The sequence below is a fragment of the Aotus nancymaae genome, unplaced genomic scaffold, assembly GCF_030222135.1.
Source record: "Aotus nancymaae isolate 86718 unplaced genomic scaffold, 86718_ANA_hifiasm-v0.15.2.pri h1tg000046l, whole genome shotgun sequence".
NCBI classification, from domain to species: domain Eukaryota; kingdom Metazoa; phylum Chordata; class Mammalia; order Primates; family Aotidae; genus Aotus; species Aotus nancymaae.
Window position 1 is genome coordinate 22,054,299 of NW_026988460.1, and position 16,540 is coordinate 22,070,838.

Here is a 16,540-nt window from a genome sequence, read left to right on the forward strand (position 1 = left end):
CTTAGTCGCTTCTAAGTCTAAGCTTCTGACCTGAAAATAGTTGTGAATGTTCTCCAGATGGTTACACATTGGGGTCAGCAGTTGAAAAACACAACGAACAATTTCTTGGGCAGATCTCAGACGGAGATGTGAGAATCCAATATTCCGGCTTCCTTTGTTCTATAATAAATTCAGAGTTATGGGTGAAGACACTGCTGGATAGCTTCTCAGAAACTAAGGGTTTGCAATGGAGTCAAGTCACCTGTGTCACTAGGTAGGAGCAGATGGGAAAAATGAGTTGTTCACCTATGACTATATTCTGATAGAGGGATAAAAATCCTGCTCTATTTCCCAATAACTGAGAAATTGGCTTCTGAAGAGTAGGAACAGTGTTCGATTGAGACATAGATCTGTCGTAACTAATCAGATAAGGGTCATATAAAAGTAGAAATTATTTAGGTTGACAAATGTAGAATAGACTCCTTATAATTTTTTTTTTTTTTTGAGACAAGGTTCTGCTCTGTCACGCAGGCTGGAGTGCGATGGCACAATCACAGCTCATTGCAGCCTTGAACTTCTGGGCTCAAGCAATCCTTTTACCTCAGCCTCCTGAGTAGCTGAAACCACAGGCACATGCCACCAAGCATGGCTAGTTTTGGTATTTTCTGTAGAGATGGGGTTTAACCACATTGTCCAGGCTGGTCTCAAATCCCTGAGCTCAAGCAATCCACCCACCTTGGCCTCCCAAAGTGCTGGGGTTACAGGAGTGAGCCACCATGCTCAACCTCCCTCTTATAATTGAAAAAAAAAAAAAAAAAACAACAAAAACAAAAAGTAGAAGCCTGGGCAACATGCTGAAACTCTTCTTTACAAAAAACGCAAAAATTAGTTGGGTATGGAGGCACATGCCTGTGGTCCTAGCTACTCAGGAGGCTGACATGGGAGGATTACTTGAATCTAGGAGGTGGAAGTTGCACTGAGCCAATATTGTGCCACAAGACTCCAGCCTGGGCAACAGAGCAAAACCCTGTTTCAAAAAGAAAGTAGAGCTGCAGTGGGAAAATCCCACAAGCGCCAAGGCAGGAGCAAAAGGCCTCAGCCTATTTCCATGTAAATAATGAAGAAACTAACTAGAAATATAACCATCATAGTTATTAGTTATTCATATGTGATCTCAGTTATTCACAGGTGATCTTAATTCCTTTACTAATGCCTATCAGGTGGGAAGTGTGAACCTGGGGTGACATTGTGAAATGAATGACACTAAGGCAAGATGCTCTAAGCCCTCTGTCATGCCCGCATAAGGGCTGCTGGAGGGCACCTTGGCTGTGTGGCAGCACCAGCACTGTGAAAGCACCTGCTGCTGTTTAGCCAGCTAGGGAAGATGTCCAAAATGGCTGAGACATCTCCTTCCTGGGGAAGTTTGGAGAAAACTCTGCTTCTCTAAGCTCTTGTGGTAAGGCCTGACGGCTGTCGGGCAAACCCACAGACATCTGGGGGCTTAACTGTCTCTATGTGATGCTGTGCTTCGGTGGTCACATTCCATGTCTACTCTTAAGTTCTACTTCTGCACCTGGTTCCTTTTGTCTTAGAAAAGATAATCAGTAATAGAAATATAAATCTTAATGTTTTAGTTCTTTCTTGATAAGTATGGAAAAGGTGCTGATGCATCATGCTCCTTACCTCAATTCGGGTTCCAGAAATTCCTGAGTCCCTACCTGAATGACACGTGATGTACTTGACCCTATCACTGCCATGCCCTATCTACCCTGCCCCCAGTCTTCAACCACCAAGGCCCTGCCCTACCTACCCTACCCTGAAATTTGCAACTCAATAAAAGTGAGAGTGTCCCCGCATTCAGGGCCACTGCTGGTCTCCTCAATTCGGGTAGCAGTGGAACCCTGGGCCCAAACTCTCTCTTCTCTATCTCTGTGTCTTGTGTCTTTTATTTCTACAATTTCTTGTCTCCGCACCATCCAGGAGCAGCTCACGAACCCTGTAGGGCTGGACCTTACATAGAGCCAATAGTGAATACAAAGAAGAATGAATCAACTGGATATATTAGTGTTTAAAAGTGTATACCCAAGATTTTCATATTTTGTTATATGCACCACCTAGGTGCACATTTGTATACTGTATACACATCTGAAGTTCTGGCCTCTCTAGACAGCCTACTACTATACTGAGGCATGGGACCGGGCTTAGTTTGGGAGGACAGGATTCAGGAATGTTCAGGGCATTTAGAAATACATTTCTTATGCTGGGCGCTATGGCTCATGCCTGTAATGCCAGCACTTTGGGAGGCCAAGGTGGGTGGATCACAAGGTCAGGAGTTTGAGACCAGCCTGACCAACGTGGTGAAACCCTGTCTCTACTAAAAATACAAAAATTAGCCAAGCATGATGGTGTGTGCCTGTAATCCAGGCTACTGAGGAGGCTGAGGCAGGAGAATTGCTTGAACCTGGGAGGTGGAGGCTGCAGTGAGCCAAGATTGAACCACTGCACTCCAGTCTGGGTGACAGAGCAAGAGTTCGCATAAAAAAAAAAAAAAAAGAAAGAAATAAGATTTCTTATTCTAGGTGCCTTTGTTTTCTGTTTCAGAACTTCCTTTTTTTTCTTTTTTTGACACAAAGTCTTGCACTGTTGCCCCAGCTGGAATGCAATGGCATGATCTTGGCTCACTGCAACCTTTGCCTTCCAGGTTCAAGCAATTCTCCTGCCTTAGCCTCCCAAGTAGCTGGGATTGCAGGCGTCTGCCACCACACCTGGCTAATTTTTTGTATTTTTAGTAGAGACAGGGTTTCACTATGTTGGCCAGGCTGGTCTCAAACTCCTGACTTCATTATTCACCCACCTCAGCCTCCCAAGGTGCTGGGATTACAGGCGTGAGCCACCACGTCCAGCCCCCACCTCTTTTTTTTTGAGATGGAGTCTCGCTCTACTGCCCAGACTGGAGTGTAGTAGTGCAATCTTGGCTCACTGCAACCTCTGCTTCCCAGGTTCAAGCAATTCTCCTGCCTTAGCCTCCACAGTAGCTGGGACTACAGGCATGCGTCACCATACCCAGATAATGAATTTTTTTTTTGGCAGATAGTTTCGCTCTTGTTGCCTAGGCTGGAGTGCAATGGTGCCATCTCGGCTCACCACAACCTCTGCCTCCTGGGTTCAAGCGATTCTTCTGCCTCAGCCTTCTGAGTAGTTGGGATTACAGGCAAGCACCACCATGCCTGGTTAATTTTTGTACTTTTAGTAGAGACAGGGTTTCTCCATGTTGGTCAGGTTGGTCTCAAACTCCCGACCTCAAGTGATCTGCCAGGCTTGACCTCCCAAAGTGCTGGGATTACAGGTGTGAGCCACTGCACCTGGCCTTTTTTAAAAAATTTTTTATTTTTAGTAGAGACGGGCTTTTGCCATGTTGGCCAGGCTGGTCTCGAACTCCTGACCTCAGGTGATCCACCTGCCTCGGCCTTTCAAAGTGCTAGGATTATGGGTGAGTCACTGCACTGGTAGACCGGAGTGCAGTGGTGCAATCTCAGCTCACTGCAACCTTCACCTCCCAGTTCAAGTGATTCTCATGCCTCAGCTTCCCAAGTAGCTGGGACTACAGCTGTGCCACCACACCTGGCTAGTTCTTTTTGTATTTTTAGTAGAGATGGGGTTTCACCATGTTGGCCAGGCTAGTCTGGAACTCCTGAACTCAAGTGATCTGCCCTCCTCGGCCTCCCAAAGTGTTGGGATTACAGGCATGAGCCACCACACCCAGCCTTCAGACTTCCTTTTCAAAGCAAGATGGATATCGTCTGGCAATACAGTTGCACCCATGCTACCCAGTGATCCAAACACAATGCCAGATAAAGTGACAACTTTTTCAGCACTAATACCTCCTTTGTTTCCAAATCCACTAAACCCAAGTCATGTGCTTCTGCCTATACTAACCTTGAGAAAGGGAATTCTCCTGGCAATAAAAGGTGTCAGCATACTCTCCAGCTTCTGGGAGAGATCTTCCAGCAAGAAAAGTAGCTCAGGGGGCCCAAGCTGCACAACTTCTGTAGCCTGTCACATGGATGAAAGGATTAGTTTCAAGAATGTCCTAGTCATTTCATGTTAACTTTTTTTTTTTCTTTTTTGTAAATGTGCAGTGGCAAGATCATAGCTATTCCAGCCTTGAACTCCTGGGCTCAAGTTACTCTCCCATCTCAGCCTCCTGAGTAGCTGTCACTATAGGTGCATGCAACCATGCCCAGCTAATTTTTTTTTAAATAAGAAATGAGGTTTTACTATATTGACCAAGCTGGTCTCAAACTCCCGGGCTCAGATGATCCTTTTGTCTCAGCCTCCAAAAGTGCCAGGATTACACGTATGAACCAACACACCTTGGCCCAGCTAATTTTTAAATTTTTTATAGAGATGGGGTCTCACATTGTTGCCCAGGCTGGTTTCAAACTCCTGGGCTCAAGCAATCCTCCTGCTTTGGCCTCCCAAGGTATTGGGATTACAGATAGGCATGAGCCACCATACCTGGCTATTTCATGTTAATAGCCAGGGTGAAGAATTTTTTTTTTTTTTTTTTTTTTTTAAAGACAGAGTCTCATTCTGTTACCCAGGCTAGAGGGTAGTGGTACGATCTTGGCTTACTACAACCTCTGCCTCCCAGGTTCAAGCAATTCTCCTGCCTCAGCCTCCCGAGTAGCTGGGATTACAGGCGCCCACCACCACGCCTGGCTAATTTTTGTATTTTTAGTAGAGATGGGTTTTACCATGTTGGCCAGGCTGGTCTCGAACTCCTGACCTCAGGTGATCTGCCTGTCTTGGCCTCCCAAAGTGTTGTGATTACAGGCATGAGCAACTGTGCCTGGCTGGGTAAATAATTTGATTTGTATTTATTCACTTATTTTTGAGACAGGGTCTCGCTCTGTTCTCAGGCTGGAGTGCAATATTGTGTTCACAGCTCACTGCAGCCTCAACCTCCTGGGCTCAAGTGATGGTCCCACCTCAGCCACTCAGGTAGCTGGTGGGATCACAGGTATGTGTTGCCACACATGGCTACTTTTTTTTTTTACTTTCTGTAGAGACAGGTCTCACTATGTTACCTAGGCTGGTCTCGAACTACTGGGCTCAAGTGATTCTCCTGCCTTGGCCTTCCAAAGTGCTGAGATTACAGGTGTTAGCCACCATGCCTGGCCAAGAATCTGACTTTTAACAAAAAAGGTCTGAAGTCACTCATGTTGTAATTCCAGTAATTTGGGAGGCCAGGAGTTCAAGATCAGCCTGAGCAACACAGCAAGACCTCTCTGTCTCTATTAAAACAAAAGCAAAAACAACAAAAAAATGGCCGTGTGCGGTGGCTCATGCTTGCAATCCCAGTACTTTGGGAAGTCAAGGCAGGATCACTAGAGGTCAGGAGTCCGAGACCAGCCTGGCCAACATGGCAAAATCCCCTTTCTACTAAAAATACAAAAACTATCCATGTGTGGTAGCGGGCACCTGTAATCCCAGCTACTTGGGAGGCTGAGGCAGAACTGCTTGAGCTCGGGAGGCAGAGGCCGCAGTGAGCGGAGATCGCACCACTGCACTCCAGCCTGTCCAACAGAGCAAGATTCCATCTCAAACAAACAAACAAAATAACTAACCAGGTGTAGTGGGGCATGCCCTAAATACTTGGAAGGCTGAGACGAAAGGATCACTTGATCCTTGAACCCAGGAGTTCAAGGTTGCAGTGGGCTATGGTCTTGCCACTGCACTCCAGCCTGGGTGACAGAGCAAGACTGTCTCTAAAAATTAAAAAGAGGCAAAGGAGGAAATTTCATCCATTTCATATAAAGAATAGCTATTATGCTCTGTTATATAATAAAGTCAACCATGTCCAAAATAAATATTCAGAATAATAAAATAGGAATTCAAGACAGTATACTTTAGAAGACATACTTTTTCTCTATAAATTCCTCTGTATACCTTTCCAACTGTGGATCTAAGATGCATTTCCTAAATATCTTGTGACTTAAAAAATGAGTTTGAAAGCCACATGCAGGGTTTGGGAAAAAAAAAGACTAATTCAAGGGAATTTCACTTTTCTCTGTTTATTAAATAATTCTTTCATACTTCTTTTCCTCTAATGTTCTGCTACTATTAACTCTGGGCAGGATCCCAGAGTGATCCCAGTGTAATAACTGTATTACGCTGCCAGAAGGAGAATGGGTGAAATATAGTCTCACTGTAAACTGTTCACTCAATACACATTTATGTGGAATCTCCTAAGGGCGAGATGATGTAGAAAGACAAAAAAAAAAAAAGATATTATTTCTGCTCTGAAGGTACCTACATTTGTGTAAATTTCAGGTAAAAATCAATGCTATTGCAAGTTTTCTTAACCTGGAGAAATTCTACTCTGATGAAATCCCATCTAAAAATTTACTTTTTCTGTGAAAATGTTCTCTACTCCCAACTTCAATATAAATATCATTCTCTCACTAAAGTTTCACTAGTCCTTCGTTCAGACCATTAATACGGTATTTGGCATCAATAAAGAAGGTACTGCTAACTGTTTCTACTTCTTTGATTAGATTTTAAGCTATTTGAAGGCAAGGATCATGCTCTATGTACTACTGAATTGCAAGTGCCTTGATTAGTGGCAAACACAAAATAGGACTCAGCAAGCATCTTTCAGATGCTGAACAATTGTCATGAAAAAGTAAAAATGGAATTGACCTCTAAAAACCAGAAGAGTGCTCCTCTACAAAAATAATCAAAGTAGCTTATTTTTTATTTTATTTTTTTGAGAGAGTCTTGCTCTGTCACCAGGCTGGAGTGCAGTGGTACGATTCTGGCTCACTGCAAACTCCGCCTCCCGGGTTCAAGTGATTCTCCTGCCTCAGCCTCCTGAATAGCTGGGATTACAGGTGTGTGCCACCACACCCAGCTGATTTTTTTTTTGCATTTTTAGTAGAGATGGGGTTTCGCCATGTTGGCCAGGATGGTCTCCATCTCTTGACTTCGTGATCTGACCGCTTCGGCCTCCTGAAGTGGTAGGATTACAGGCGTGAGTCACTGCGCCCAGCCAGCTTATCAGTAGTAGTAGTAGTAACCTAAACATAAGTATCACATCATTGGCATGATATTTTATGTCTAACACATTATTAAAAACCTTATGACTTACAAACACCAGTATGCTGAGGATGATTATTCATGATTACTTTCACATACAAAGGCTTGTAAAGCCAGTCTAACTTCTCTCCTCAGTGTCACAGTGTTCTTTTGAAATAAGAATAGAACTGAGGAACTTTCTGAAAGAAGATTAAGTTTTATGATCCCAGCCTGTCACTTACTTCAGTGTGCATTTCGGTATCTAAGATGAATTTGGTCACAAGTCCACAATGCAGAATAGAGAAGACCTCAATGTCCAGCTCTCGAAAAAAAGCATGGTAATTATGTAGTAACAATGATGTCTTTTCTTCCTTCCCTGTGAACTCCTGCAGAGAAGTTACAGCAACAAAGAGAATAAATAATATATTAATCGAATTTTAATAAAAATTTTAAAGTGCAAATATGCATTTTAAAATTTTCATTTTACGTTTTCATTTTAACAACATTTTCATTATAACAACAACTTCCTCTGGCCCAAGTCCCTAAATATTCCCAAGACGGAGCACCTAATTTAAGATGGGGAAACAAGTCATACATTAAGATCCTTAGCTGGTTTCTATTTAGGAATGATCTATTAAGCAAATCAAGGTGTTAAGGTCTAACATAGAAAACTATGAGCTTAGGGACCAGAATGATCTGGCTTCAAATCCTAGCTCGAGCACTTGTTAACTGTGTGACTTCAGGCAAGTCACTTGCCCTCCCTGGGTCTTAGTTTCCTCATTTATTAAATGTGGTTTAATATTAAACTTGGGCCCTTAGGAGGATTACAGAAACTATACCTAATAAATATACAATAAATGGTAGCTGATAAACAGAAATAATTGGGATTCATGTGGTCCAGGCAATTTTACAAACACATGAAACTCATTCTGTGAACAGTACAAATGTAAAGTAAAAGGGCACTACTATTAATCAAATACTTCAAGAGAGAATTCGATGTACTGCTGGGGTAGAAAAAAGTGAGTAAAACAGTCAAGAGAATAATTAGAAAAGACAGTCAACAGTGTGTGGCAGGAGTAAGGACCTAGAGTCTAATCCAAACTTTGCTACTAAGGAGATTACTCTAAGGCCTAAGAAAGTTTTGCCTCGCTGTTTTTCTTTGTAAAATGCAGAGAATAAAGCTGGGTTTCTGTTAATCACACTGGGATGTCACAAACCTTCATGAACACCCATCATTCCAATACCTTGTTTAGCTGGCCTCTATGTAATGGCGTAGGATCACATTCTGCATTTTTCTCTTCTGAAAATGTGTCAGAGGAGGATGTCTTGCTGCCACCTGCTTTTTGTTTCCTTTCTTTTATATTAAAAAGAGAAAAGTGACTCAAGTAATTAATAATCATGTTTGCCAAATATCATTGCTTTCAGAAAGTAACCTGTTGGAAACTGCGTAGAGGTAGAAGAGGTAATTTTATAGCTCTAAATTACAGTGTATTTATAAATCTAATAAAGAGAGGGTTCAATTATATAATTGCTCCAATTATTGATGCCATGATACACATAACTTTTAGGCTAATTCAATGCAGCTCATTTAGAGACACAAGACAAGAGGAAAAGAACATACTTACCTATTTTTCCTTTCTTTCTGATTTTTGCTGAAACAGCAGTACCAGTATGAGGTGTTGTATCTAAAGCTTCCACATCAAAGTTTCCAAGAGGAGGGACACAGTCTGGGGTGACTGAAACAGAGAGCAGACTGAAGCTCAATGTGTACCAATTACACACCACCATTAGACTTGAAATTCAGTCACTTGATTGGCTAAAAACTAGTTTCCAAAATTACCAAGTGTGGCTGAATGCTTATGACATATCCAAGTCATCTGACATTGTTTTGGCATAGCAAATTGGCCAGAGATAACATAGAAATATCATATTAATTATGATAAATTATCATAAAACCATTCTAAATAATGACATATAACTACCAAAAAGATAAGGACTAAAGCAAACATTTAAAATTTAAATGGTGGCCAGGTAGGGTGGCACATGACTGCAATCCCAAGCACTTTGGGAGGCTGAGGTGCACGGATCACCTGAGGTCAGGAATTCGAGACCAACCTGTCCAATGTAGTGAAACCCTGTCTCTACCAAAAATACAAAAATTAGCTGGGTGTGGTGGTGGACGCCTCTAATCCCAGATAGTTGGGAGGCTGAGGCAGGAGAATTGCTTGAACCCAGGAGGCAGAGGTTGTAGTAAGCAAAGATCACACCACCGCACTCTAGCCTGGGCAACAAAGTGAGACTGTCTCCAAAACAAAAAAGAAGTAAAGGTGTATATATTTATGGGGTACATGAACTATATTTTGATACAGGTATACAATGCATAATAATCACATGAGGGTAAATGGGGTATCCGTCACCTCAAGCATTTATCCTTTCTTTGTCTTACTAACAATCCAATTACACTATTTTAGTTATTTTAAAATATACAGTAAGTAACTGTTCACTGTAGTCAACCTGTTGTGCTACCAAAAACTAGATCTTGGCCAGGTACACTAGCTCATGCCTGTGATCCCAGCACTCTGGGAGGCTGAGGCAGGTGGATCACTTGTGGTCAGGAGTTTAAGACCAGCCTGGCCAACATGATAAAACACTGTCTCTACTAAAAGTACAAAAATTAGCTGGGTGTGGTGATGCACAACCCTAGTCCCAGCTACTTGGAAGGCTGAGGCAGAAGAACTGCTTGAACCCAGGAAGTGGAGGTTGCAGTAAGCTGAGATTGTGCCACTGCATTCCACCTTGGGTGACAAAGCGAGACTCCATTTCAAAAAAACAAAAACAAAAACAAAAACAGAACTAGATCTTATTCATTCTATCTAACTATATTTTTGTACCCATTAACCACCTCCATTTCTCCTAGTCCCCCAACCACCATTACCCTTCCCAGCCTCTGGTAACCATCCTTCTACTCTATCTCCATGAGTTTAATTATTTTAATTTTCAGCTCCCACAAATATGTGATAATATGTTGTGCCTGGCCTATTTCACTTAACACAATGTCCTCCAGTTCCATCTGTATTGCTGCAGACAACAGGATCTCATTCTTTTTATGGCTGAATAGTACTCCATTGTGTATATGTACCATATTTTATCCATTCACCAGCTGATGGATTTTAGGTTGCTTCCAAATCTTGGCTATGGTGAATAGTGCTGCAATAAACATGAAGTGCAGATATCTCCTTGGTATACTGATTTCCTTTCTACCAGTGGCATTCCTGGATCATATGGTGGTTCTATTTTTAGTTTTTTGAGGAACCAAACTGTTCTCCAGAGTGCTTGTACTAATTTACATTCCCACCAATAGTGTACAAAGCTTTTCTTTCCTCCATATTCTCACTAGCATCTGTTATTGCCTGTCTTTTGGATAAAAGTCATTTTAATGTTGGGCACCATTTCATGTAACCACCATTTGTATGTCTTCTTTTGAGAAATGTCTATTCAGACCTTTAGCCCGTTTTTCAATCAGAATAAATGTTTTTCCTATATTTATATATTCTGGTTATTAATCCCTTATCAGATAGTTTGCAAATATTTTCTCCAATTCTGTGGGTTGTTGCTTCACTTTGGTGTTACTTTGCTATGCAAGGGAGAGAAACTCAACTTTTTTTTCTTGAGATGGAGTTTTGCTCTTGTTGCCCAGGCTGGAGTGCAATGGCATGATCTCGGCTCACTGCAACCTCTATCTCCCGGGTTCAAGCAATTCTCCTGCCTCAGCCTCCCGAGTAGCTATGATTACAGGTGTGCACCACCACACCTGGCTAAGTTTTGTGTTTTTAGTAGAGATGGCATTTCACCATCTTGGCCAGGATGGTCTTGAACTTCTGATATCTGATGATCCACTCACCTCGGCCTCCCAAAGTGCTGGGACTACAGGCATGACCCACCACACCCAGCTGAAACTTAACTTTTTAACTTAATGTGATCCCATTTGTCCATTTTTGCTTTGGTTGCCTGTGCAGTATTCCTCAAGAAATCTCTGCCCAGTCTAATGTACTAAAGAGTTTTCTGAATGTTATTGTTAGTAGTTTCATAATTTGAAGTCTTAGATTTAAGTCTATAATTCAATTTGATTTTTGCATATGCAAGAGATAGGGGTCTAGTTTCATTCTTCTGCATATGGATACCTAGTTTTCCCAACACCATTTATTGAAGAGAGTCTACTGTATATTCTTGACACTTTGCTGAGAATGAGTTCACTGTAGATGTATGAATTTATTTCTGGGCTCTCTTCTGTTCCATTGGTCTATGCATCTATTTTTATGTCAGCACCATGCTGTTTTGGTTACTACAGCTCTGTAGTATAATCTGAAGTCAGGTAATGAGATTCTTCCAGTTTCATTCATTTTACTCTGGGTAGCTTTGGCTATTCTGGGTCTTCTGTGGTTCTGTATAAATTTTAGGATTTTTTTTCTATTTCTATGAAGAATATCATTGGTATTTGATAGGGATTGCCTTGAATCTGTAGATTGTGTTGGGTTATTATTCTAATTCATGAACATGAAGTATCTTCCTTTTTTGTGTGTGTTCTTCAATTTTTTCCATCAATGTTTCAGTTTTCATTGTAGAGATCTTTTACTTCTTTGGTTAAGTTTATTTCTAGATATTTTATTTGTAGCTATTATAAATGGATTATTTTCTTGATTTAATAGTTTCTTGGTGGAATCTTTATGCTTTTCCAAATATAAGATCATACCATCTGCAAACAAGGATAATTTAATATCTTCCTTTCCAATTTGGATGCCCTTTATTCCTTCTCTTGTCTGATTGTTCTAGCTAGGATTTCTAATACTATGTTGTATAATAGTGGTTTTACATAAGTGGGTATCTTTGTTTTGTTCCATATCTTAGAGAAAAGGCTTTCAGTTTTTCCCTGTTCAGTTTAATAGTAACTATGGATCTGCCATACAGTTTTTATAGTGTTGAGGTGTGTTCCTTCTACATACAGTTTTTTGAGTTTTTTTTTTTTTTATGATCAAGGGATGCTGAGTTTTATAAAAAAATTTTAAGCATCAATTTGAATATTACATGGTTTTTGTCCTTCATTCTGTTGATATGATGTATCACGTTGATTTACGTATGTTGAACAATCTTTGCATCCCTGGGATAAATCATCCCATTTGGTCATGATGAACAATCTTTTTTTTTTTTTTTTTTTGAGATGGAGTCTTGCTCTGTCATCCAGGCTGGAGTGCAGTGGCATGACCTTGGCTCACTGCAACCTCTGCCTCCCAGGTTCAAGCAATTCTGCTGTCTCAGCCTCCCAAGCAACTGGGATTACAGGTGCCCACCACCAAGCCTGGCTAATTTTTGTATTTTTTTTTTTTTTCTTTTTTTTTTTTTTTTATTGCATTTTAGGTTTTGGGGTACATGTGAAAAACATGCAAGGTTGTTGCATAGGTGCATACGTGGCAGTGTGATTTGCTGCCTTCCTCCCCTTCACCCATATCTGGCATTTCTCCCCATGCTATCCCTCCCCAATTCCCCACCCCCCCGCTGTCCCCCCCACTCCCCCACAACAGACCCCCATGTATAGTGCTCCCCTCCCTGTGTCCATGTGTTCTCCTTGTTCAATACCCGCCTATGAGTGAGAACATGTGGTGTTTGATTTTGTGTTCTTGTGTCAGTTTGCTGAGAATGATGGTTTCCAGGTTCATCCATGTCCCTACAAAGGACGCGAACTCCTCGTTTTTAATGGCTGCATAATATTCCATGGTGTATATGTGCCACATTTTTCCTGTCCAGTCTATCATCGATGGGCATTTGGGTTGGTTCCAGGTCTTTGCTATTGTAAACTGTGCTGCTATGAACATTCGTGTGCATGTGTCCTTATAGTAGAACGATTTATAATCCTTTGGATATATGCCCAGTAATGGGATTGCTGGGTCAAATGGAATTTCTATTTCTAGGTCCTTGAGGAATCGCCACACTGTTTTCCACAATGGTTGAACTAGTTTACACTCCCACCAACAGTGTAAAAGTGTTCCTATTTCTCCACATCCTCTCCAGCATCTGTTGTCTCCAGATTTTTTAATGATTGCCATTCTGACTGGTGTGAGATGGTATCTCAATGTAGTTTTGATTTGCATTTCTCTAATGGCCAGTGATGATGAGCATTTTTTCATATGCTTGTTGGCCTCTTGTATGTCTTCTTTTGTAAAGTATCTGTTCATATCCTTCGCCCACTTTTGAATGGGCTTGTTTTTTTCTTGTAAATCTTTTTTAGCTCGTTGTAAATTCTGGATATCAGCCCTTTGTCAGATGGGTAGGCTGCAAAAATTTTTTCCCATTCTGTTGGTTGCCGATTCACTCTATTGACTGTTTCTTTTGCTGTGCAGAAGCTGTGGAGTTTGATTAGGTCCCATTTGTCTATTTTGGCTTTTGTTGCCAATGCTTTTGGTGTTTTGGTCATGAAGTCCTTGCCTACGCCTATGTCCTGAATGGTTTTGCCTAGGTTTCCTTCTAGTGATTTTATGGTGTTAGGTCTTATGTTTAAGTCTTTAATCCATCTGGAGTCAATTTTAGTGTAAGGTGTCAGGAAGGGGTCCAGTTTCTGCTTTCTGCATATGGCTAGCCAGTTTTCCCAACACCACTTATTGAACAGGGAATCCTTTCCCCATTGCTTGTTTTTATCAGGTTTGTCAAAGATCGGGTGGTTTTAGATATGTTGTGTTGCCTCCGACGCCTCTGTTCTGTTCCATTGGTCTGTATCTCTGTTTTGGTACCAGTACCATGCTGTTTTGATTACTGTAGCCTTGTAGTAGAGTTTGATGTCTGGTAGTGTGATGCCTCCCGCTTTTTTCTTTTTGCTTAGAATTGACTTGGCTATGCGGGCTCTCTTTTGGTTCCATATGAAGTTTAAGGTGGTTTTTTCCAGTTCTGTGAAGAAGGTCATTGGTAGCTTGATGGGGATAGCATTGAATCTGTATATTACTTTGGGCAGTATGGCCATTTTCACGATATTAATTCTTCCTAACCATGAACATGGAATGTTTCTCCATCTGTTTGTGTCCTCTCTTATTTCGTTGAGCAGTGATTTGTAGTTCTCCTTGAAGAGGTCCTTTACATTCCTTGTTAGTTGTATTCCTAGGTATTTTATTCTCTTTGTAGCAATTGTGAATGGCAGTTCGTTCTTGATTTGGCTCTCTTTAAGTCTGTTATTGGTGTATAGGAATGCTTGTGATTTTTGCACATTGATTTTGTATCCTGAGACTTTGCTGAAGTTGCTTATCAGTTTCAGGAGCTTTTGGGCTGAGATGAGGGGGTCTTCTAGATATACAATCATGTCGTCTGCAAATAGAGACAATTTGACTTCCTCCTTTCCTAATTGAATACCCTTTATTTCTTTTTCTTGCCTGATTGCTCTGGCTAGAACTTCCAGCACTATATTGAATAGGAGTGGTGAGAGAGGGCATCCTTGTCTAGTGCCAGATTTCAAAGGGAATGCTTCCAGTTTTTGCCCGTTCAGTATGATATTGGCTGTCGGTTTGTCGTAAATAGCTTTTATTATTTTGAGATACGTTCCATCGATACCTAGTTTATTGAGGGTTTTTAGCATAAAGGGCTGTTGAATTTTGTCGAAGGCCTTCTCTGCATCGATTGAGATAATCATGTGGTTTTTGTCTTTGGTTCTGTTTATGTGGTGAATTACATTTATAAACTTGCGTATATTGAACCAGCCTTGCATCCCCGGGATGAATCCTACTTGATCATGGTGGATAAGCTTTTTGATGTGCTGTTGTAATCGGCTTGCCATTATTTTATTGAAGATTTTTGCATCTATGTTCATCATGGATATTGGCCTGTAGTTTTCTTTTCTTGTTGAGTCTCTGCCAGGTTTTGGTATTAGGATGATGTTGGTCTCATAAAATGATTTGGGAAGGATTCCCTCTTTTTGGATTATTTGGAATAGTTTCAGTAGGAATGGTATCAGTTCCTCTTTGTATGTCTGGTAGAATTCTGCTGTGAACCCATCTGGACCTGGGCTTTTTTTGGGTGGTAGGCTCTTGATTGCTGCCTCGACTTCAGACCTTGTTATTGGTCTATTCAGGGTTTCGACTTCTTCCTGGTTTAGGCATGGGAGGAGGCTACTGTCCAGGAATTTATCCATTTCCTCCAGGTTTTCTAATTTATGTGCATAGAGTTGTTTGTAATAATCTCTGATGATGGTTTGAATTTCTGTGGAATCTGTGGTGATATCCCCTTTGTCATTTTTTATTGCATCTATTTGATTATTCTCTCTTTTCTTTTTTATTAGTCTGGCTAGTGGTCTGTCTATTTTGTTGATCTTTTCAAAAAACCAGCTCCTGGATTTATTGATTTTTTGAAGGGTTTTTCGTGTCTCTATCTCCTTCAATTCTGCTTTGATCTTAGTTATTTCTTGTCTTCTGCTAGGTTTTGAGTTTTTTTGATCTTGCTCCTCTAGCTCTTTCAATTTTGACGATAGGGTGTCAATTTTAGATCTCTCCTTTCTTCTCATGTGGGCACTTATTGCTATATATTTTCCTCTAGAGACTGCTTTAAATGTGTCCCAGAGATTCTGGTATGTGGTGTCTTCATTCTCGTTGGTTTCAAAGAACGTCTTTATTTCTGCCTTCATTTCATTGTTTATCCAGTCAACATTCAGGAGAAAGTTGTTCATTTTCCATGAGGCTGTGCGGTTCTGGGTTGGTTTCTGAATTCTGAGTTCTAACTTGATTGCACTGTGGTCTGAGAGACTGTTTGTTATGGTTTCCGTTCTTTTGCATTTGCTGAGGAGTGATTTACTTCCAATTATGTGGTCAATTTTAGAGTAGGTGTGATGTGGTGCTGAGAAGAATGTATATTCTGTGGATTTGGGGTGGAGAGTTCTGTAAATGTCTATTAGGTTTGCTTGTTCCAGGTCTGAGTTCAAGTCCTGGATATCCTTGTTAATTTTCTGTCTCGTTGATCTGTCTAATATTGACAATGGTGTGTTGAAGTCTCCCACTATTATTGTGTGGGAGTCTAAGTCTCTTTGTAAGTCTTTAAGAACTTGCCTTATGTATCTGGGTGCTCCTGTATTAGGTGCATATATATTTAGGATCGTTAGCTCTTCTTGCTGCATTGATCCTTTTACCATTATGTAATGTCCTTCTTTGTCTCTTTTGATCTTTGTTGCTTTAAAGTCTATTTTATCAGAGATGAGAATTGCAACTCCTGCTTTTTTTTGCTCTCCATTTGCTTGGTAAATCTTCCTCCATCCCTTTATTTTGAGCCTTTGTGTATCCTTGCATGCGAGATGGGTTTCCTGGATACAGCACACTGATGGGTTTTGGCTTTTTATCCAATTTGCCAGTCTGTGTCTTTTGATTGGGGCATTTAGTCCGTTTACATTTAGGGTTAATATCGTTATGTGTGAATTCGATCCTGTCATTTTGGTGCTAGGTGGCTGTTTTGCCCTTTGGTT

The 16,540-nt window shown here is 41.0% G+C and overlaps 1 protein-coding gene across 8 annotated transcripts in view; it reads right to left on the reverse strand.

Annotated features, from left to right (window-relative positions):
• The window catches only part of FANCD2 (FA complementation group D2), a 69,707-nt gene that overhangs the window by 19,423 nt on the left and 33,744 nt on the right, over nucleotides 1-16,540 (reverse strand). For 6 of the 8 annotated variants that reach the window (XM_064362011.1, XM_012471908.3, XM_012471900.3 and 3 more), the window contains 5 exons: nucleotides 8,685-8,795; nucleotides 8,304-8,413; nucleotides 7,302-7,445; nucleotides 3,916-4,032; nucleotides 31-159 (listed from right to left, as the gene is read on the reverse strand). In XM_064362011.1, coding sequence (XP_064218081.1) covers nucleotides 31-159; nucleotides 3,916-4,032; nucleotides 7,302-7,445; nucleotides 8,304-8,413; nucleotides 8,685-8,795 — 611 coding nt within the window. Of the gene's footprint in view, nucleotides 1-30; nucleotides 160-3,915; nucleotides 4,033-5,570; nucleotides 7,062-7,301; nucleotides 7,446-8,303; nucleotides 8,414-8,684; nucleotides 8,796-16,540 lie in introns of those variants that run through there. The other 2 variants (XM_012471902.3, XM_064362012.1) reach the window with 2 other exon arrangements.